Source organism: Hyperolius riggenbachi, chromosome 12, assembly GCF_040937935.1.
Source record: "Hyperolius riggenbachi isolate aHypRig1 chromosome 12, aHypRig1.pri, whole genome shotgun sequence".
Lineage (NCBI taxonomy): Eukaryota > Metazoa > Chordata > Amphibia > Anura > Hyperoliidae > Hyperolius > Hyperolius riggenbachi.
In genome coordinates, this window is record NC_090657.1 from 187,392,337 (window position 1) to 187,416,786 (window position 24,450).

Sequence of the window (24,450 nt, forward strand, 5' to 3'; positions counted from 1 at the left end):
CTCTACTGCGCAGGCGCAAAAGGACTTGCGCCTGTGCAGTAGAGCTGATCAATCGGGTTCGGCTATTTCCGCCTTACCCGAACGAAAATCCGCTAGTACGTCTGCGCTGGATCGCGGAGAGGTAAATTATTTTCATCTCTGCACTTCTAGGGACCCGGGCACCTAAACGGAGGGACACTGGAGGACAGGGGAAGCCTTGTTAGGATCCAGAGGCTTCTCCCTCATGAGGTAAGTATCCCCCAGAGAGTTTTTTTTTTTTTATTACAGGATTTCTTTAAACCTGTATTATGGGCTGGATTTTTATTAATGTCGGGATAACTCGGGCAGTTGGACCAGACCAGCAACAGAGAATAATGTAGCTTCTATAGTTCAGCAAGCATTGTAAGTAATTGTAAGTTTGTTTCCATACAGTGGACCCCAAACAGCTCTCTGCTGCCACCAAGAGGCCACTTCCGAACGGCGAAGGCAAGTCAGAGGCTTACAAATCCATCTTCACATCGCACAGCTCAGCCAAGCGCACCAAGGATCAGTCCTCAAACTGGATCACCCACACCGCCTATTACTTTTGATTCCAGCTCCGTACTGCTGTACCGTTATTGTGCACGGTCTCCTGAGGTCACCCCGCCTATTACTTCTGATTTCAGCTTCTCACTGCTGTTAAAAGTAACTTCAGCTCAGTCTTCTGACGGCACCAAACTTACCGTGCGCCGTTATAGCCGTAATTCCTATCACGGTCTATGGTGATGCCGACTGCGCCCAAATCTCCTGCGCTGTTATTACAGCGCTCAATTGCCTGCAGCTGAGCTTTCACTAGCCTTTGTTTTGTGTCTCACAAACGCGGGGCAACTTTGCCTCTTTTTACAGTTATATTGTTAGGCCTCAAAAGAGGCAATCACTTAGATGCTAAAAATTCTGGCTTGCCTGCATTGTATGGAGCGTATCGGAGCCACTTCTGCAATTTTTGATCCCCCCAGTTTCAACCTGCATAGCATTTGCACTTGGTTTTGTGCAAGACAAAATTATTTGCATGTCATGTCATTAGTAAATGTATCAACTTTTTACTAATGATAAAATTTAAACCACAACTGGTAAAGTATACATGAGACAAATTCTTACCTGGGGCTTCCTCCAGCCTTTGTAGTCCATCTGCTTCATTGCTGTCCTCCCGGTGTTTTGCCGCTTTTGTCGGCCGCAAGGGGCTGGAGGAAGCCTGAGACTGAACATTTTGCATGCCGAAGATCCAGCACCCAAAAACAAACACACCTTGGTATATAGTCTAGTGTACTGAGGAGGGCAAAGATTTGTACATTGGGGAGTCCCAAGTAGTGGAGGTGTAGGGACACCCCTGTCTGAAGTCATCCTATGACCACTGTAGAGTGCAGAAACCTTAAAACTCTCAGCTTCAGCAGGGCTCAGCAGTGCATAATTTTAGGAAGGAGACCCAGGGGTTAAGTGAGTTTTTTTTAGTTTTGTTTTGCTTTTATTTTTGTGTGGCATTTTTGTTTAATATACATTAATGTCTTTTTTAAGTTAAGTCAAAACAGGTTTGCTGCGGTAAATTTGGATTTTGTTGTTTTTCTGTGCACTTTCTGAAAGTTTATATTTGCTGATTTAAATGACTGTTTATTTCAATAAATCTGATCTTTCCTACGGCTATGTATTTGTATGTTTGTTTTCCTGCATACCATTTTGTGGGTAATCAACAGCCTATCGGAATTCCACAAGAGAATTGAGGCGCTTTCATCTCGGAGCATCAGCCGGTAATGTTCAGAACAAAAGGTCTCAAGAGAATCAGAGATGAACCTTGTATCAAAAATCAAATACTTGCCTAAGGAGAGGGGATACTCTGGAGGATCCAGAGTTTTCCAATGCCTTCCCCTTGACCTCCGCCTCTGCCCGGAATCCTCATGCACATGGTGACCACACTCCTTTCATGCATAAATGCAGCCGTGCCTGCACAGTAGCATGGTGCAGATGGTGCAGTACGGCCGCGTTTGTGCTTAACCATTTTAGTCTTTTGAACGTATCTACTATGTCCAAAAGGCTGCTGCTGCTGCGCGCTCCCGCAGCCTATCACGCGTGTGCCTGTGCGCTCCCTTGCTGCCGTTCATTAGCCTGGAGATTAATTAATGGGAATGCAGTTCCCATTCATTGATCTAAGTCTCTGTTAGAAAGACCGGCGGCTTCTCTGAGAAGCTGCAATCTTTCTGAACAAAAAAAATCACGTCCACCCTACACTTCCTGTAAGTGTGATTGCTCGGTTACAGAAAGAAAAATAAAATTGACTGGGGCCATCTTGTGGCCAAATAGTAAAACTACATCCACATTTTTTTTTTTTTTAAATACACACAATAAATTACATTTAAAATTAACTGTTTACCTCCCAAAGATACCCAAATAAAATTTGTTACCGTATATTCCGGCGGATAAGATGACTGGGCGTATAAGACGACCCTCCAACTTTTCCAGTTAAAATATAGCGTTTGGGATATACTCACCGTATAAGACTACCCCTTTTGCAACGCACACCAAATAAACATTAAAAAAATAATACACTGGTGCTATGTATTAACATATACTGGTGCTAAACAGTACATGGTACCCAGTATATAACCATATATAGGCGATTGACCGGTTAGATTGGTCAACTCTCCCTAAGTGGATTGATCAGCTTTCCTTGTTTACCTGTTTATCAGAGCAGTATGGAAGAATAGATGACGCTGTGCCCATAAAACTTTCACCTGTCTGGCCCACCCTTTTATCATATTTACCTTCTTCTCTGCTTCTCAGATCTCTCACATGTGCGCCGCTTCACTACAGTCCTCAGCAGCGAGATCTAAGAGGTGGTAACAGGATAGGGCGTATCACCTGGCATCAATGACACCCGGCGTATAAGACAACCCCCAACTTTTCAGAAGATTTTCAAGGGTTAAAAAGTAGTCTTATACGCCAGAATATAGTTACAGTAGTTTGTTAAATAAAATAGTTATCTAAGGGTCTGAACTTTTTTTTAATATGCATGTCAAGAGGATATATTACTATTATTTTTAAAATTATAAGCTTGTAAATAGTGATGGACGCAAAACTGAAAAATGCACCTTTATTTCCAAATAAAATATTGGAGCCATACATTGTGATAGGGACATAATTTAGATGGTGTAATAACCGGGACAAATGGGCAAATAAAATACGTGGGTTTTAATTACGGTAGCATGTATTGTTTTAAAGCTATAATGGCCGAAACCTGAGAAATAATAAAAAAAAATTCTTAATATTCCCATTAAAATGCAGTTAGAAAAAAATAATTCTTAGCAAAATGTACCACCCAAAGAAATCCTAATTGGTGGCAGAAAAAAACAAGATATAGATCAATTCATTGTGATAATTAGTGATAAAGTTATTGGCGAATTGGAGGTGAAAATTCCTCGGATGCATAAGGTGAGAAACGACTAAAGGCTGAAGTGGTTAAAGTGGAACTGTTGCGAAAATCTTAAAATTTAAAACGCATACAAAAAAGTACATTTCTCCCAGAGTAAAATGAGCCATGAATCACTTTTCTCCTACGTTGCTGTCACTTACAGTAGGTAGAAATCTGACATTACCGACAGGTTTTGGGCTAGTCCATATCTTCATGGGGTATTCTCAGCATGGCCTTTATTCTTTATAAAGACATTCCCTGAAAATTATTAATCCAACGATGCTAGCCAGGCTCCCTGCTCGCTGCACACTATTTTGGCAGTTGGACTGAGCAACTGCCATTCACTAAGTGCTTTTAAAAATAAAGAAAACCCTAAGAACCCCCCTATGAGAAGATGGGCTAGTCCAAAATCTGTTGGTAATGTCAAATTTCTACTACTTACTGTAAGTGACAGCAACCTAGGAGAAAAGTAATTTATGGCTAATTTTTCTCTGGGAAAAATGTACTTGCTATTTGTATGTGTTTAAAATTTTAAGATTTTCGCAACAGTTCCTCTTTAAGGAGGAGCTCAGAGCTTGGAATTTGGGGCTAGTCGGATTCATTTGCAGGATCAGTTCCTGGCAATGGGGCACCAGAGGACAGCATGGGTGGTGCCTCTATGCGATCTAGAGGCTACCCTCTTCTTAGGCAAGTATTTGACTTTTGACCCAAAGTTCGTTTTACACTTGTCTTGCAGACCTGCGTGGCATTACCCAGTGTTACCACAGGGTGACTCAAAGGCAAGGCAATGGGGCCTAGCACACTTACAGTGTCGTGTTGCATTGGAAGTGTCTGATCCACCGCTTAGTCAACAGCGCATGACCTTTGCCGAGAGTAGTGCAAGTCAATTGGCGATGTAGAAATTTTAAACATGACGGCGGCGGGGCGCAAAATACGATGGGAAAGCCCAGGAATTCCAGGGAGGACGTCACCGGGGGGGGGGGGGGAATTTGGGGGCGCTGTGCATATGGCCCTGTCGGCACACTCTGCTGCAGGGTCATGTAAATGACATTTTGTGCAATGCAACGGGGGTGGGGAAACGCACAGGCCAGGTGTAAAACTGGCCTAAACAAGGGGCATGGTTGAAGGGTTCCCTGTAAATAATGTCATTTTTTTTCCTGCAAGTCAAAAGAAAAAATAAGGTTCTCGGCCCTTTCACACCGGGGCAAAGAAAGGGCACCGTCGGGCAAAGAAAGTGTATGGAGACTTTCATACTGCCATGTTACGACACGACAGAAGTTACATTTTTGCAACATCCCCGACGTAGGCCCAGAACTACAGTACCACTGCGGTGTTGTGTTGACTTGCAGCAATTGCATTGTCCTAGAAGTCATGCTCGTCAAGTACCGCAAGGGCCGATCCGTGATTGGGTTAATTGCTCAGAGTCTCAAACTCCAGTTTTTATCGATGCAAAAGAGCCACTGATCTCTACGACTTTCAAAGTCGCAGAGAGCTCTGTCTTCTAAAGCTTATTATCTCAAGTTTCTGTCACTGTATTTTGGTTTTTTTTCTTGCAGAGGAAAGTTCAAAAGTTCACTAGCCTGCTCTGTGAAATCATTTAGAATGCAGAGTGTAATGTGTAAACTGCAAATATTAGAGAATGATGCAATGTTATAAAAAAAAAAATAAAAAAAAATCTGGAGTCGGGAAGGAATTTTTCCCTTTTGGGGATAATTGGACCATGCCTTGTAAGGGTTTTTTGCCTTCCTCTGGATCAACAGGGATATGTGAGGGATCAGGCTGGTGTGTTACTTTGTTCTCTGGTTGAACTCGATGGACACATGTCTTTTTTCAACCCAAATAACTATGTAACTGAAAATAAAAATATGAGAATATTTTCTTTGCTACTAATGTTCTAGTAATTATCCGTACTACACAACCAATTCATTATATCAGAATTTTTTTTCTCGCTTCAGTGTCTCCTTAATTAACCCTTAGCAGTATGCAGGGATCAGCGCCAGATCTGTCTATCTGTGCTTGATTCAAGCATACGGGTTGTAGATGCAAAATACTATAGAACACAAGCAAGGGCGTAACTAGAAATCACTGGGCCCCTCTGCAGAACTTTGGATGCCCCCCCTCCCCCCTCGCTTTCTCTGCACAGGTAAACTGAGAGCCAATGTTTTCCAATTGGCTTGTACACACTTGAATGTGGTGTTCCCATGCAGATAAAAACAGCAAAGGATGCACTGCATGCATTTTCTCTATCACTTACATTAGCTTCTGTGATAAAACATGCACGTTTTCACACATACAGACACACTATGGGCTTGATTCACTAAACCGTGATAACTCAAATATCACACCTTATCAACCATATCACACCTTATTGAAGTTAACACGCCTTATCAGAGTAGCATAGCCAGCGCTACGAACCCGCAGGGGCTCAGGGCAAGACGAGTGTCATTGCCAATTAGCAGACATAAGTTAGTAGCGCTCACTATGCTACTCTGATAAGGTGTGTTAACTTTGATCAGGTGTGATATCTTTGATAAGGTGTAAATATTTGAGTTATCACCATTTAGTGAATCAAGGCCATGGTGTGCAGAAAACGCATACAGAACACCGACAGACTAGTGTGCTCCCAGCCTCAGCTTATTACACTCACTCTGTCCATCTATGTCGGAGCAGAACTGGCTCTGCAGACTTCTCCAGCATCACTACAGTACAGAGCACTTGTGGGGGGGTAGAGAGGTTGGGGGTGGGCACTGTGCACAAGAGCCTGCTGCACACTGAATAGGGACTGTCTACAAATCTTTGTCTGCAAAACTTTTTATCTAATTCCTTATCAGTGGCTGAGCAGATGCAGTCATTAGAACAATTGTGCAGAGAGCAGAAAGTTCTTTCTCTCTTTGCCTGAAAGAGAAACTCCGAGCAAGCATTGAACTTTATCCCAATCAGTAGCTGAAACCCCCTTTTACATGAGAAATCTATTCCTTTTCACAAACAGACCATCAGGGGGCGCTGTATAACTAATATTGTGGTGAAACCCCTCCCACAAAGAAATTCTGAGTACGTACTCTCAGCAGTTTCCTGTCTGTGAACCTTGCTGCATTGTGGGAAATAGCTGTTTACAGCTGTTTCCAGCTGCCAAAAAACCATGCAGCAGCTACATCACCTGCCAACAGTAAAAATGGCACCATGTATTAAATGTCAGAATGTAAATCAGGGATTTAAAAGATTTTACAATAAGCAAACACTGACTAAATCATTTATACATAATTATTGTAAAAATGAAGAATTATTTTTTTTTTTTACATTGTTCACTGGAGTTCTTCTTTAAGTTGTCAGTCTCTCATGATGGTGCCCCCTGTGACTTCTGGGCCCCCCTGCGGATGCATACCTTGTAGGGTCTATTGTTACGCCCCTGAACACAAGGTAACGTTTTTGAAGGAGCAAGTACGATTGTGTATGTTCAGGAACAGGTTATAACCGTTAAAATGATTTGTAAACGTTTTAATGGCAAAATTGCATTACACACAAAACATAAACTAATTAATATATAACACAAAGCATAAAATAAAAGTTAGTAAATGAGAAGGTTTTTACTTACTATTTATTTATTTATTGTATTTATAGTACAATATATGGTGCCAATATTTTATTTGGAAATAAAGGTGCATTTTTTAGTTTTCCATCCATCAATAATTATACAAGCCCATAATTTAAAAAGTAACAGTAATATACCTTCTTGACATACATATTAAAAAGTATCAGTCCCTAAGGTAACTATTTATGTATTTTACTATTTGTCCACAAGGTGTCCTCGTGCATAACTTCCCTATGCGTAGTATTACTACGCAAACAGGAAGTAATGCGTGGACATGAAAGTATCGTTTTTTTGGGAATGACGGCACCACCTCATTGATGGCCGCTGTCATTCACACGGTGACTTAGATCAATGAATGGGAACAGTGTTCGCATTCATTGATCTGCCATCTAGCGATCAGTGGTGGTAACCAATGCGGGGGGGGGGGGGGGGCGAGAAGGAACACGCACCAGCAAGGGACATAGTTTCTTATCCCGGGGGAGGGGAAGGGGGGGTGGGATACAAAACGGACATGAATGTCTGATTGATTACGAGATTACTGTTCACGGTATATATATATACTGTATATATATCCCACTTTAAATTGTCCTTTAAAAGGAAATAAATATGGCAGCCTTCTATCCCTCCCACTATAGTGTCCCTGTAAGAATGTTTGTCCATAAGCTGTAGTGTAACAGAGTTATTACCTAAGATAACCATGATCCAAAACACTATGGCTACATTAAGCAATTAAAAGAAATATCAGTAGCCTTGTCCTTATAAGTGTGTAATCTCAAACATACATTTCATTACCTAACGTCAGATTCCACATGAACAATTGAATGTGTTGAAACCTCAGACACATGTAGCGGTGAAGAGCTTGAGTGTCCACTGGGTGGCAGTCTAATCCTACACCTTTGAGAGAGTAAACAGTCTGTTTTATTTTTTCTTTGCCAATTTTAGCTGACTGAAATTCTAGGGAAGGCTTGTGCACACCAAGAGCGCTTCTGAGCGCTTTTAAAAACGCTAGTGCTTTGAAAAGCGCATGGCTAGTGTATTTGAATGGGATGGATCAGACTAGAGCAATGTGATTTTTTTTTTCTGCTGATTTCTGAGGCGATTCAGCCTCAATGTTGAGTATAGGAAAGTGGAAAATTACTCTAAAAAGCGCTAGAATAGATCGATTTTCCAAGCGATTTTGTTACAGCAGCTTTTCAGTTACAGCACTACTGTAACAGAAATGTAAAAACGCTACACCGAAACGCTCCAAAAATCGCTAGGCATGATTAGAAAATCGCTAGGCACATGCCTAGAATCGCTCTGAAAAATCACTTTAAAAAGCGTTTTTTGGTGTGCACCAGCCCAGACTAGGATTTGATAAAAAAAGAAATGTTCTGTTTTATTTAGGCAGAATCATTAATGGTATTTTGCAAGCATAGCAGCGTGTTTTTAAATTACTGCAAAGGGGGAAATTTATACCGTCCTCCTAAACTCTTTGTGTCAGGGGTGTAACTAGAAATCACTGGGCCCCCCTGCAAAACTTTGGATGGGGCAATCCCCCATTGCTTTCTGCACAGGTAGAGCAGTTACAAATCCTTGTCTAAAAAACTCTGTATGATTCCTTATCAGTGGCTGAGCAGATGCAGTCGCTAGAACAATTGTGCAGAGAGCAGAAAGCTTCTTCTCTCTGTGCCCTTAGTTGTCAGTCTCTCTGGACAGGGAAAAGAAACTTCTCCCCCATTGGGGCCCCCTGTGGCTTCTGGGGCCCCAGGTCTATTGTCACGCCCCTGCTTTGTGTGACTGTGCAAGTTTTCATATCTAGTGAATATTCCACTATTTGATTGATCTTGAAAGTCCTAAATGTCCTAGAAAGAAGAACAAATATGTTTTCACACATTGGGCTGATCCAATTCACTTTTTCTACATAGTTTTCTCCTAGGTGATACTTTAACATCTTATCAAAAATGTCTTTTAGGCCTAGTTCACACTACAGATCGCAAGAGCTAAGAGCCATTTGCGATTTTTTTTTTTTTTTGCAAGTGATTTTATATGCATTTTTGTTTAGCGATTTCCTGTGTGCAGACAAACAGGAAGTGCATTCTTTTTTTTTTTTTTTTTCAGACTCGGCTCATTGTCTTGCCGGACTTCCATCAACATGACTTCCCAGCCATGCTACTGTGTCCCTGGGCGCATCATCATATCATAGTCCCAATCCAATTTTATTGACATAACACAATCAGAAGAAAAACAAAAAACAAAACAAAACCACAGAAAAAAAAAATAAGAAAAAAGAGAAAATGCCCTCACTGGTCTCATAGGTAATAAGAGAAAAAACTAGAAAGAAGGAACATAACAGGGAGTAAAGTATCTGCCTCCTTAATGACCTCCTTACTAGTAGTGTTGGGCGAACACCTAGATGTTCGGGTTCGCGAACGTTCGCCGAACATCGCCGCGATGTTCGGGTGTTCGCGCCGAACTCCGAACATAATGGAAGTCAATGGGGACCCGAACTTTCGTGCTTTGTAAAGCTTCCTTACATGCTACATACCCCAAATTTGCAGGGTATGTGCACCTTGGTAGTGGGTACAAGAGGGGAAAAAATTTGAAAAAGAGCTTATAGTTTTTGAGAAAATTGATTGTAAAGTTTCAAAGGAAAAACTGTCTTTTAAATGTGGAAAATGTCATGTTTCTTTGCACAGGTAACATGCTTTTTGTCGCCATGCAGTCATAAATGTAATACAGAGAAGAGGTTCCAGGAAAAGGGACCGGTAACGCTAACCCAGCACCAGCAGCAGCACACGTGATGGAACAGGAGGAGGAGGCGCAGGAGGAGAAGGCCACGCTTTTTGAGACACAACAACCCAGGCCTTGCATGAGGACAAGAAGCGTGCGGATAGCATGCTTTTTACCGCCATGCAGTCATAAATGTAATAAAGATGAGAGGTTCCATAAACAGGGACCGGCAACGCTAACCCAGCAGCAGCAGCAGCACATGTGATGGAACAGGAGGAGGCGCAGGAGGAGAAGGCCACGCTTTGAGACACAACAACCCAGGCCTTGCATGAGGACAAGAAGCGTGCGGATAGCATGCTTTGTACCGCCATGCAGTCATAAATGTAATAAAGATAAGAGGTTCAATAAACAGGGACCGGGCGGCAACGCTAACCCAGCAGCAGCAGACGTGATGGAACAGGAGGAGGCGCAGGAGGAGAAGGCCACGCTTTCAGGCGCAACTCAGGCCTTGCATGAGGACAAAAAAATGCGTGCGCAAAGCAATGCAATGAGTAGTTTTCAGGACACAATGGGCTATTCGGAGGAGCTATTCCCACCCCCACAATCTTCTACCTGTGAAAGGTCAATGGAACAGCCACAAATGTTGTGCCCGGATTCACAACCTTTTTCTGTGGAAAATGCACCTCGCACTGAAATGCAAGGCGAGGCCGAGGATGAACATGACGTCAACAACTTAACATGACGCAAAATGGGGGCGGAACAGAAAGCTGCTTTCAATGTTTTGAAGGCCTTAATTGCCTCCGGTGGCCAGTTAGATGCATCATTCATCACACCCAAATCCCAGTGCAATGTGTGCAGGAATTTGAATCGCAGGAGGTGTACCGAGATCATCTGGACAAGTGACCAAGTGACAAAGTGAAAAGTGACAAAGTGACCAGTGACAAAGTGACAAAATGACAAAGTGACCAGTGACAAAGTGACAAGTGAGAGGTTGTTCTGGGGAGCTCTACTCCATTGCACACAGTCACATATGAGGAGAGGTCTCGTCGGGACTGCTGATCCTCCTCAGCTTGCTCAAAGCCTTGAGGGTTCCTGAAGATCCTCTGCTTGGAGTTCGCCGGGGTTCAGCTTGGTGTCGGGGTCGGCGGCGTCCTCCTCACTCCAACGTGGCAGATCTTCTGTTGAAGGAAAAAAAAACAAACATTTTTTAAAGTCCAGTACCGCTTCTGAAGGACTCACCAAGAGATGCAGGAGCACTTCAATCTAGCGCACCATCGCTCGCTGGGTGATGTCCCTCCCTACGCGCTGGAATTCTACGCTGCACATGCTAGTACGCTTTTGTGCAGTGCCGAGGCGCATTCCAGCAGCTAGCTACCAAGCTTCTGTGGATCTGATTGGGCCACCATGTTGGATCTCTGCCAAGTCCTCCAAAATTTTGAGCAATCCACGTTGCTTGTGACTGAGCAGTGACAACTCTACAGTCAGCATTACAATACCACTGCTGTGTTTACTGAAGAAATCAATGTTGAAGATGGAAACCGCTGGCATGATGCAAGTGGGGGATTCTGAAGATGAAAACGATCAGCGTGATGATACCAACATCAGGCAACCTGCCTCAGGAAACGCTGGTCCCAGCTATGACATAGAACAGGACGAGGAACAGCTGGAGTTGGAGCAGGAATTGGATGCCCCCACTGCCGAGGGACAGAGCGGTGCACGTTGGACTTCCACAATTTAGCGGGAATGGACAGCAGAAGAGGAAGAAAGTGATGCTGGTGACGAATATGGTGCATCACAACAATCACAACGCTCACAAGAACATGAAGACAGAGGAGTCTGGCAGGATTCTCTGGCACACATGGCTCAATTCATGCTAGACTGCATTGAACGCGGCCCGCGCATTATTCACTATTCATTATTATTCATTATTCTGGACAACACCAATTACTGGGTTTATACCCAGTTTATACAAACACAATGTTAAAAAAACTGATTGAAGAAAGTGTCAGACAGGTAAAAAATGGAACAATTCCAGCAGGCCCTTGAGGATGGAGACTTTAGAGAGGAGATTGACATCCTCCTCCTTCTCTAGCCAGTTGTACGCCGACAGACTGACTTCAGCAAACCCAGGAGGACCAGGAGGGCAGCAAAGAACACAAGCTGCTGCTAGTGCCCAAAAGGGAATGGTATTGGCAGTGTCCTTGAGTGGGAACATTTTCTGACACCCATGCAGCAGCCCACAGAACAGCAATCGGGCAGTTCCACGTCCTCCAACACCAATCGCCTGGAGAAGATGGTCAAGGACTACATGTCAGATGGCGTAGCTGTGTTGAACAATCCATCTGCAGACAGACGGTGAGTGTGACAGCACAGAAGGACCATGGCAACTCACTCATAGTACCACAGTTTGATAGTGCTGCCCCAAAAATTATATTGATCCGTGGACCCGGGCAGTACTGGGAAGTGGGAACGCAGATTTTAGTACCTAAACACACGATACAACATGTTTTCCGGGGTCGGACTCTGAGGCACATACAGATGGTCCCGATCATCATCCTCATCATACAACTCTTCTCCTGAGTCTGACCCACCCACCACCTCTGCCACCCCAACATCCCCAGACACAGACCCCTCATCGTCCTCAACATTAACTTGGGATGCTGGCCTGAGCCCGACCTCCTCCTCCACATCAGGCCCCATCATCTCCTCAATGGCAGCCCTCAATAATCGCTCTGGCGCCGGACCGATGGACACAACGTTCTCCTCCGGGGAGGGCTGCTGCTGACCACTGGCTGCTGGGGTGGATGTTATAGCTTGCGTGGGGCGTTGGCTGTTGCTGTTGTTGGGAGTGCTGCTCACAGCGGAGGTCTCTGAGGAACTCATGGTGAGCTCATATAGTGGTTGACGTTGAGTGGAGTATTACTGATCCCAGCAATATACACACTGACTGGCAGAGTACGCAATGCTATATAGTGGTTGACGGTGAGTGAAGTACTACAGATCCCAGCAATATACACAGTGACTGGCAGTACAATGGTATGGGTGGGTGAGCAGAGTACTACAGATCCCAGCAATGCTATATAGTAATGGGGTGACTGAGTGAGCGGCAGTGTACTACTGTTCCCAGCAGACACAGAGTGGCAGTAAACACAATGCTATATAGTGTGGCTGAGCGAGCGGTGTACTACTGTTCCCAGCAGACACAGAGTGGCAGTAAACACAATGCTATATAGTGTGGCTGAGCGAGGTACACAGAGTGGCAGTAAACACAATGCTATATAGTGTGGCTTAGCAAGCGGTGTACTACTATTCCCAGCAGACACAGAGTGGCAGTAAACAGAATGCTATATAGTGTGGCTGAGCGAGGTACACAGAGTGGCAGTAAACAGAATGCTATATAGTGTGGCTGAGCGAGCGGTGTACTACTATTCCCAGCAGACACAGAACAGTAAACAGAATGCTATATAGTGTGGCTGAGCGGTGTACCACTATTCCCAGCAGCGACACCGAGCACAATGCTATACAGTGGCGGGTGAGCGGTGTACCACTATTCCCAGCAGCGACACAGAGCACAATGCTATACAGTGGCGGGTGAGCGGTGTACTACTATTCCCAGCAGACACAGAGTGGCAGTAAACAGAATGCTATATAGTGTGGCTGAGCGAGGTACACAGAGTGGCAGTAAACAGAATGCTATATAGTGTGGCTGAGCGAGCGGTGTACTACTATTCCCAGCAGCGACACAATGACTGGGGGGACCCTGGCTAGCGTGGCTGGAGCGCGAACTACCCTGCCTGCCTACCCAAAGCTAAACCCACAGACAAATGGCGGAGATATGACGTGGTTCGGGTATTTATTTACCCGAACCACGTGACAGTTCGGCCAATCAGAGCGCGTTCGGGTCCGAACCACGTGACCCGTTCGGCCAATCACAGCGCTAGCCGAACGTTCGGGGAACGTTCGGCCATGCGCTCTTAGTTCGGCCATGTGGCCGAACGGTTTGGCCGAACACCATCAGGTGTTCAGCCGAACTCGAACATCACCCGAACAGGGTGATGTTCTGCAGAACCCGAACAGTGGCGAACACTGTTCGCCCAACCCTACTTACTAGCAGCACAGTAGTATGTAAGAATAGCAATCCCTCCAAACATCAGTTTCTGAACTGATCTGTCAGAACTGACTGTCTTTTAAAGCAAATTTCAGCTGAAAATCACTGTTCATAATGCTTTTATAGAGCTTTGCAATTTTTGGTATACCTTGCATTAAAGCGCAGTCGCCCAGACACCCGCATTTGCGATTGGAGTGCAGCATTGTGCAATAGAGTGACTCACTACTCCAGCTCTGGATCTGCTCTTCTGCAGTGCAGCGATCCTGCTGTTACAACTGTAGGCAAGTGTCACGTGACATCTTTGGTGATTACAGAGGTGATTGGCGGTTTCTGGAGGGAAGAGGAGTGGACCTGGCACAGGAGCAGACGCTGGGGTTACTCTGCCCTCGAGCAGCTGCCGTTTCTGCCCCACTGACAGTTACGTTGCTCCCCCACTTGCAGCCTCCTCTTTTATATGTATCAACCTCTTTTTCAGGACCAGATGCCCCCTTGGGCTGTAGCTGCCCAAGGCCCGTGCCTTTGTGGCTTTTCCAGAAATCCAGCCCTGTATATTAGTCACTGTGAGCAACCTAGCTTAAAGGGAACCCTTTAAGTTTTTCTCTACTTTTAGTTTTTCCTCTACTTACTTTTTACTTTGTTTAAAGAGTAACCGTAACTAAGAATTGAACTTCATCCCAATCAGTAGCTGACACTCCCTTTCCCATGAGAAATCTATTCATTTTCTCAAACGGATCATCGAGGGCGCTGTGCGGCTGATTTTGTGGTGAAAGCCCCTCCCCCACAGTGTGATGCAAGCCTCACAGCTCTGAGGTCCTGACATCACACTGTGGGAGACTTGTTGCATTGTGGGAAAGAATGGCTGTTTCCAACTGCCAAAAAGCAAACAGCATCCCCTTCCAGTGACATCACCTGCCAGCAGTAAAAATGTCACCATGTGATACATGTCTGAATGTAAATCAAGGAGAGGAAAGCTTTTATAATGGGCAAACACTGACTAAATCATTTATACATAATTGTAAAAATTAAGCACTTTTTTAATTACATTTTTTCACCGGAGTTCCTCCTTAAGTTTTCCTCTACCTCTACTCTTTCCTCTACTTTTTGGTACTTTTTCGGTTGCAGCGTGCTGAAAAGTTATTTTAAACAGAAGATGAAAAATTGACCCGTCATTTGGCTGACCCTGTGCCCAGCTCACCGGCAGTGTACTAATACGTAAGCATCTCAGAACCTTCCAGAGAAGGATAGGTGAGAGAATTTGTGATCTGTTCTATCTGGCAGTCTATAAAGGATCCCATGAATTGACTTTTTCAGTAGTTGGAATATGTTTAGCTCTAACATGTTTGCTCCTAATCAACATCTTCCTCTGCCCTTTCTATTTAATTTTTATATCTATGTAAAGGATGATATTAGCTTATTATGTTATGAGTCATCGGATTGCTGAAATCATTCTTTACAGAAGGCTTGTCTCGAGTAGTCTGTGACTCAAGGTGTCATCTGAGTTGGAGTTTACTCAGATGTCTCATAAGGCATTGCTCAGTATTACTCAGTGTTTCATAAAACAAGAAAGCAACATTGACCTAATTGAGTCCACGATGATTTGTTAATAACCTGGAAAGTCCTGACTGCTGTAAAACATTGGTGGATTGGCCCTCTGGCCTGGACCACCAGCCTAAGGGTTCTAAACAACTGCTGCAGATAAAGTACCCCTGACATACTTGTTTACATGGACCTACTTTTCTAGGCCTGCTTGTGACGTTATATGTCAGCGTTGTCATCACGGGGGGCTCAGTGTTACTAATTTTTTCTTCCTTTTATTTGCATCCATGGTCTCACTGCTAGAAAAACATGCATCATATCAATACAATGCATTTTAAGCCACCAGCAAGCAAAAAAGAAATCTCAATAATTTTGACAGTACCCTTTCACCTACTTTCTGGTATTTTTCAAGTGCAGAGTGCTAAAATGTTATTTTAAAGATGAGATGAATAATTGTCTCCTAGGAGAAAATGTAAGAGAAAAAGTGAATTGAATTTGGCCCATAGATTCTTTACCAGCGTTGGGCAAACTATGGCCCGCAGGGCACATGCGGCCCATGTGCGCTGCAAACACAGCCCGGCCGCCAGCAGGCGGACAGATTCCTCTGCTTCCTCCCTCCCTGTAGAGTCGCAAACGGAAGAAGACTGAGGTTTAACACTCACCTACTAATGCTTCCTGCGTCAGGTCTTCATGGCCACAGGGCACCACTTGAGACACTGGGCCAGATTTATCAAAGCATTACCGACAGTTTTTTCTTCTAAAACTGTTCTAACCAGCAGAAGAACAGTTCTGCATGATAGTAAGAAACTTCCCACAGCCTATGTAATAGCAGCAGTTTAGCGTGGATTTCTAGAGCTACACTACAGTTAAGAAAAGTGCAAATCCGTTCCTTAACTGCTGCAGATTAAAGTGAACCTCCGGACTAAAAATCTACTCAGCAGGACTGAAAAGGCTTGGTGTTTCTTTAACAGTTTCACAGCATCAGAACTTTGTTTTTCTTACCAAAGCATCATTTTTAGCTGCATTTTTAGCTAAGCTCCACCCATCAAAGAAAAAAAAGCCCAGGCTTTTTTTCCCTGACGCTGTGCAGAGCATGATGGGATTTCCTATATTGTTGTTCACGTTGCCTAGCAACTGGGAGAGGTGCTCAGGACACAGGACAGTTGGAACTGTGTCTCATGCTCCCTGTCACCTCCTTTCAACCAAAAAGATGGCTGCCATCATGAAATCAAACATTTGCCTGTTCTTTCAAAACAGGGTGGGTAAGAGATTATATTACCTATCTATTTTAATTAACATAACTAATGTACCTTAATGACAGTATGTTTGTTTAGGCTGGAGTTCCTCTTTAAGAAGTGCCCATTAGCAGTTCTACAGATAGTGCAGACTAGATGTGATTTGTGAATGGCTCCTCCCCCCTCACTCAGAGCTTGCTGACAGCATGTGTTGGTTACCTCAGCAACAGCAATTCCCCTCACACACTGCACTGCCTGAGAGACCTTCCTAGCTCCTTCTATTCCTTACAGTTTAAGAAGGAATCTGCACTATCTAGTGATTTCTTAGGTTGTCGGAGACAGTTCTGCACTGATTTCTAAAAACCTCCTAATATTTTGTCTCGGACACTCTTGATAAATCTGGCCCACTGTGTCATACACTGGCACGTCCTGTTTGGGTTATCATGTGACGTGCGACACGTGACAGTCTGTGTCTGTGGAGACACAATACAGGAAGTGGGGAGTAGGTAAGTGTTAACCTTTGGTTTCTTTCCACTCACAACTCTGCAGGGAGAGAGGAGGAAGGGAGGAATTTTAGGAAAGCAAAGTTGCCTAGCCCTGTTCTAGACTGATGACCCCTGCCTGGGTACTTGCAAGCCATCTTTGACCTTGCCACTAGAGTTATAAAGTTACATTTAGTCCCTCCCTAGCCAGAAGGCCACAGAGATGCCTAGCACTATGGCGCTCAACAGTGGAATAAATTCTAAAGCTTTCAGCGAAACTAGAACTGGTTCAAAAACAGTTCCACTTCCAACAGAAGATCACATACAGCCAATATACTTTAGAACAGTGTTTCTCAACATTTTATTGGTATGTACCCCTTTTAAAACCCTGTACTCACCAAATACCTACTAGCATAGTAAACCTAATCACAAGTACCCCTTGACAAATATATATTCAATCGTAGTACATAATAATTGGTTCTAAACAATTTCCAAGCATTTACTATTGCTTTTAATTAGCTAAAATACTAATTTGGTGTTGTTAAACTAAGATTTATAATTTTCTAAAACTCTAAAGGTTGTATTCTTGGTTAAGTATATCAAGCCCAAGTACCCCCTGGAACCATCAGGAGTACTCCCTGGGGTACGCATACCAAACATTGAGAACCTATGCTTTAGAAGAGACTAGGGACCAATCGGATAATTCCTCTATACATGCACATCTACACTTTTCAGATAGTGGAGGTCATGCTAGTGGACAACATGCACTAGCTGCTTGTCTCCTAAGTAATTAACATGGCCACTAGCTAATTGGCTCGGTGGATATTTGTAGGTTAGGCATTTTTGTATATTTGTAGTTTTTTTTTTTGCATTTCTAATACAGACTGGCAAATGGAAAATATTGGTGCATCATTGACCCACATCGGCTTTGAATGTCATCCTGGACAAATCTGTTGAAATGAATGTACAGGTAATGTGTGCCACCTGTGTTTATTGTTTCAAATGAGAAAGGCATTTAACCTAGAAACAAGGTGTTGATAATTAATCTTTTCAGGGTAGAAACAAGTGTCAACGTGCTATGACAACAAAATATGTTTTTTCAAGCATGATTATGAGTAAATGTGATATTCATGTATTAATAAATAGTTGCCTTAAAATCTTTACATCAATGTAAAATCTAAAAGCTTTTCTTTGCATGTATACTAAAGTCTCCCATTTACTTTTTCCAAATGGTTTTAATTTGTATGTATTAACAAAAAATGACATTGGTATTTTAAATGTCAGCATTTTACCAATATGTTGGAAGCTTTTAGATAATGCTCTTGCAATTTTAACTATTTTGAATTATATATAAAATAACTTAAAGGAGAGGAAAAAAAAGGTAATCATTTCTAATAGTTATTTAATAAAGATCTACCTGATTAATAATCCATTTAATTAATAAGACTGAAATATTACATTAGAACAATTATTTATGTTTATTCAAGGTGAGCGGGGATCAACACCTCTACTACAGGAATGAGAAACAAGGGAAATATGTTTTATGTAATTTACAAATAAAAATGTTTTTTCTTATTTTTTTTAATCAGTTGTACAACCCCCAAAAAAAAGTTACATCATATTGCTTTTGTAAACTTGTTTTTAGATTATGAGGCCACTAGATGGCACAATGCTGCTAGTATTGAAGTAAGAAGTACAGTAATATTTAGCTAAACTAATATAAGTAATATAAAAAAGAAAGTACAGGTTTTAACAAAGTATAGCATTTTTGTAACCAAAGCAAAATATTTTTTAAAAAAACTTTTTTTAACTCCTTGACAAATATGAAAGTAATATGAAACTATATCCTGTAATTTTTTTTTCTTTTTTTAGATTTTCAGATATTTTTTAAATAATATAGAACTAAGAAATAAAAATAAATAGAATACATTATGTAGGTTCTTTATAGCGTTCACAGGAATCCAATGTGAACAAGGCAGATTCTCAGAACATATCTCTGTGTACAGAAAGGTCTTGTTTTACTCTGTACACTTTGCTGATGGCATGTAAATAGCTGTAAGGCAGACATGACTTGTGATATTATTTTTGTTTTCTTTCTTACTGTCTTTTTTTTTTTTTTTTGCTCTTACTGTTTAACAAGTTATAATGATTTCAAATGAACTGACATCGCCCTTCAAAAGAAGAGCGAACAACTAGAATTAAATTATGTCAGTCTCTGACTTGTTGGATTGGATTGCACAACAAGTCTCATTACACTCTAAAAGCAGGATAGGTTTTTTTTTTATTTCCAATGATCCTTTATTGCTGATTTATAGGTGTTACTTTTTGTCTGTCACCATGATATTAATGTTTCAGTTTTTGGCTTTCTATTTAAAAACACAAAACAAAAAAAACAACTCCAAATCTCGTCCAGAACCATTTCTGTATTATTCCTGACTGTGTTGAGAACGCCAGGATAAACTAAATAAAATCACCCCATAATTATATCAGTTTTTGTACTACAGCTTTGGATACTTTGCCTTGTTTTTTTAAAATATGGCTTTAAAGAGACTCTGAAGCGAGAATAAATCTCGCTTCAGAGCTCATAGTTAGCAGGGGTATGTGTGCCCCTGCTAAAACGCCGCTATCCCGCGGCTAAACGGGGGTCCCTTCACCCCCAAACCCACCCCCGCAAGACTTGGTCGCATAGTTGGTTGTGAGTTTTCTTTTCCTGGAGGCAGGGCTAATGGCTGCAGCCCTGCCTCCAGTAGCGTCTATCAGCGGCGCATCGCCGCCTCTCCCCCGCCCCTCTCAGTGAAGGAAGATTGAGAGGGGCGGGGGAGAGGCGGAGATACGCGCTGACAGACGCGCGTGGGGCAGGGCTGCAGCAGTTAGCCCTGCCCCAACCAGGAAGCGCTCCCTGGCTGCACCGAGGGGATTTGGGGGTGAAGGGACCCCCGTTTAGCCGCGGGATAGCGGCGGTTTAGCAGGGGCACACATGCCCCTGCTATCTATGAGGTCTGAAGCGAGATTTATTCTCGCTTCAGACTCTCTTTAAATATATCATGAAAAGCATGTTTATTCAATTGAAAAAAACGTTCATGCAGCTTTAGCCAAGCTTCTTATTTTATTTTTATTTTTTTTTAAGACAACGCTATTGGGTTTAAAGCTGTAATGCGAATTATCTTTTTCTTTGCTTATCTTCTGATTCAGAGAAGTGAGTTGACCAGCTGCCTAGAAAGATTATTTGAATAATGTCTATCATATACCACTTCTTAATTTGCTTTTAATTTCTTATGTACTCAGCAGGGCCAGGCAGAGGCGAGAGAGGCTCCAGCCTCACGGCGCAGTGTAGGAGGGGGCACACAACTCACTTAGCTATCATTCTTCCCCATTGTGTTTGAAACAGAGAGAAATAAGAAAAGGGGATACAGGACAGTGACTGCAAGCCGGATAACTAGAGATTAAGGTGTTGGGGGCCCTGGGGCGCCTCTTAGTGTAATAGCAATCAGTGTGTGACAGCTGGGGTGGGAGGGATGGAGGGGCGCACTTTGGTGTCTCAGCCTTGGGTGCTGGAGGATCTTGTCCCAGCTCTGGTACTCAGTGAATACTTTTGGCTGACCATACTGTATACTGCCAAACTCTGTGTTGGCAGGTGTTTCTATGACATCTTTACACTGTCAGCTTTTACTGGACTGGCTCTTGATTTCATAACCTTCTCTTAAAGGAAACCTGGGATGACAAAATAAAAGGATTTATACTTACCGAGTGCTTCCTCCAACCTGCTTCAGGCTATGGGCTTCCTCGCCATCCCCTTGGGTTGTTCCGATACTCTGCTGACCTCCCCAGTACATTTGTCGGGGTCAATCGATCGGAGTCAGAAATCCTCACACTGTCATTTTTCTCATCACGATGCGTAACCGACTTCGCAAGTTGATGAGCCGACTAGCGGAGGAAGCGTTCGGAAGCCAAAGGATCCACCACACACATACAATTCAAAAGCTTGCAACCACCTGTGAGACAGCACAGGACTGTAAATATTTTAGCACACTGCGAACACTGTAAGTTAACCCTTAGCTGTATGCAAGGATCGGCGCCAGACCTGTTTATCTGTGCCCGATTCCCGCATACGAGTTATAAATACAGGATACGCTAGAACACAAGGTAACGTTTTCGGAGGAGTAAGTACAATTGTGTATGTTCAGCAACAGGTCATAACCGCTAAACGATTTTTAAACGTTTAATAACAAAAATGCATTACACACATTTATACAGATTAACACATAGACACATCGCTAAAAATAATAGGGATAACATTAGAAAGTTCTTACTTTAGTTACGGCTGAGCAGTCCATTTGGAGAATGAAGAAAAAGAGTCCGGTTTAAAGTAGGCATTAACGGTAAGAGTCCTTGGAACAATGCATGCCGTCGGTCCTTCTGTAGGAACGCATGCTAGAAGCTCTTCTTTAGCCACATGCATGCTCCCTTCACACTCCCGTGGCCAGGAGCAACCTTTGCATTAGTGCATGTGCAGTAGATCATGCCTGAGGTCGACTGGAGGATTTACCGGGCTGGCCAGCTGAGGTTCGAAGTGGCCCAGGAGGATGGCAAGGGAGCCAACAGCCTAATGGGAGCTGGAAGGACCCCCAGGTATGTATATTTTGTTGTCTCACTTTAAGGCATACTTGAAATAAATGGGATATTAACTGTATATTGAAGTAACAGACACACTTAGCTCAGTGTGTTTCCATTTTTACTTCTCCATAGCTGATCTCTGGTGTGTGTTCGTTTACCTGCCTGGGATCTACTATCTTGCGGGGTCGTGCCAACATTGCGCAAGCTCAAGGAGAATTCAGAGCGTCTTTTAGCTGGCTGGCTGTGCTCAGTCACCTCAGCGTGTTGACTGAAAGTGTTAATGTTCAGACAAAACTGATTTCTTATCACTTGTTGGTAGGAGGGAGACGTGATTCCAATCTGAATGGGTTTAGAGTAAACAGAGAGGTTCTATAAATGCTAATTAAAATAGACTGGTAAGAAGGAGCCCAATAAAGACTTGAAGGTTTAAAACAAGGGATGACAAGAGCCACTTACCTCCCAATATGTAGCCCCATACCAAATATTAAGAAAAGATAATTTTATAAATAAAACTTTAGTCAACCCGTTTCACAGGGAGACTTCCAGCTTCCTCGGGTTTTCTGTGAAAATAGTTGGCCAAAAACATAGTTAGAGTGCTTCTTTAGCTATTCTCTTCTGCACAAAACGTTCTCCAATAATAAGTCGGACTTCTGTGCATTCAATCTGCTGTGTTATTTCAAACTTTTTTTGTGGAGGCTGTAACACTTTGAAGAATAGCTTTGGTGACCGAATTCCAATAGTCTAATATAACTGGAATTGTTTTTGTTATATCATGAAATTTTGCTGCACAATTTGTCCTGAAAGTTTCCATGCTACTCCAGCTTGACATTGGTTTCTGTTTTAATGGCGTCGCTTCAGGATGCTATATTGTATCTAAAGAATTATCTTTGGTTCTTGCCACATGCAAGTCTTATAAATGATCCATTTATTTACAGTAACTTAATACCAGAGCATTCTAAACAGGCATAGGAGGAACACAGACTTGAGCTTAGATAAGCTTTTGCTGTGTGTGTATTGTAATTTACTGTGTTCATGTTTTACTATAAATTTGCAATTTAAAAATAAAGTGAACCATTTTTAGCACCCAGGGCATCTCAATAGCATACTAAAAATGCATGTCAATAATGTGGCTCATTATTTAAAAAAAAAAAACTACATTTTGCCTTACCCTACTTTCGAGGCCTGGCCCACCGCAGAAGTTTCTGGCAGATAAGGACTGTTGTAATTATTGTATTGCACACATTAGCAGAGAGCAAACAAAAGCTTTCATGAACGGGGTGTCCATAGCCTTATAGATTTGCAGCAGATTTGACCATCAGATAGATTTCTGTCAGATGCCTGTCAAGTCGAATCTATCTGATGTGTGCCACACAGTAGCAACAGATTTCCAATAGATTTCAGAATTAAATATATTGGAAATCGATCTGAATGCATTATGGGACCAACTCTATGGGCCATCAATCTGCTGCCAGTAGCAGATTGACCTAGATTTTCCATCCAGTCAGAAGATTAAATCGATTGAAATCGGCCACAAATCGATTGGCTGACTTGATAGAATCGATGTCCAATTGATCGATCAATCGATAACTGAAATCGACCAGTGTATGGGCCCCCTTTAGGACAATATGTTTCAACGAGTTAAGAGAAGTCACAAATGCTATCTTCACACCTCCCCTGGATAAATGGTTCCCTTTAAATTGCCAATCTTATGCTGGGTACAAACGGGGGACCGTTGTAGCTGTCGCTAGCACACAGGGGACGTGTGCGCGACAGCTCGGCGACGGGTCCGCCTGTGCGACAGCTTCTACACATCTCTGCCCAAAGGCAGAGACGCAGCGGAAGCTGTTACCAAAGGTTCGGCCCCCCGCCGGAAACTCCGTCTGCAGTGAGTGGGTAGCTGTCGCAGCGACAGAAGTTGCCGTGCGATTGAACTTTCCAATCACACGGCGACAGTTAGGGGTGCGTGCCTCATACACACGGGGCAACTGTCGCCATAACGTGTGCATGCCACGTGTTTGCGGTGACAGTTGTAGCCCGTGTGTATGGGCCATAAGACAGTAAGACTTAGGTATATGAACAGAGCTTGCCTGTCAAACCAACTGGGGGATGTAACAATTAGTGTCAGCAGGATAACAGATTTCTGATTATGTGGTGATCTGCAGTATCACCAATAATACAGATACTATATCTGATTATATGGTGAACTGAAGAATCACCAATAATACATAAATAGTTAGCAAATGGCGTCTAAGACGTGACAAAGCCACTAGCTCTATTGCACAAAGTGTAGTGATTGGTGCAAACAGTAAGTTTCTGATAGATTCTCAGCGGTAACCTCACCAGTGGTGAGGGCCCACTGGTGAGAGAGAATAGTCAGACAGATCAGGTAGGCAACAGACGGGCAGATAAGGTACAGAATCGACAAGCAGAATCAGAGTGAAGTTCAAGCAAAAGTCGACAACAAGATCAGATGGGCAGAGGTACAGAATCACAAGGCAGAAAGAATAGTCAGAGCAGGCAAAGCAGAGGCGGGACAAGGTCCTCCAGCACCCAAGGCTGAAATAGCAAAGTGCGCCCCTCCATTCCTCCCACCCCAGCTGTCACACACTGATTGCTATTAGACTAAGAGGTGCCCCAGGGCCCCCAACCTCCCCAACACCTTAATCTCTAGTTATCTGGCTTGCAGTCACTGTCATGTATCCCCTTTTCTTATTTCTTTCTGCTTCAAACACAATTGGGAATGACAGCTGAATGAA

General features: G+C 43.0%; 2 protein-coding genes across 2 annotated transcripts in view; one reads left to right on the plus strand and one right to left on the minus strand.

Annotated features, from left to right (window-relative positions):
• The window catches only part of RTF2 (replication termination factor 2), a 65,044-nt gene extending 63,390 nt beyond the window's left edge, over nucleotides 1–1,654 (plus strand). Inside the window, exon 9 of the mRNA XM_068264484.1 lies at nucleotides 412–1,654. Within this exon, the coding sequence (XP_068120585.1) occupies nucleotides 412–569 (158 nt within the window). The 3' untranslated portion in view covers nucleotides 570–1,654. The remainder of the gene's footprint in view (nucleotides 1–411) is intronic.
• Nucleotides 1–21,459, minus strand: part of LOC137542509 (beta-1,3-galactosyl-O-glycosyl-glycoprotein beta-1,6-N-acetylglucosaminyltransferase 7-like) — a 48,180-nt gene extending 26,721 nt beyond the window's left edge. The window contains exon 1 of the mRNA XM_068264479.1: nucleotides 21,391–21,459. The gene's annotated coding sequence lies outside the window, so the exon portion shown is untranslated. The remainder of the gene's footprint in view (nucleotides 1–21,390) is intronic.
• Nucleotides 21,460–24,450: the final 2,991 nt, after the last annotated feature.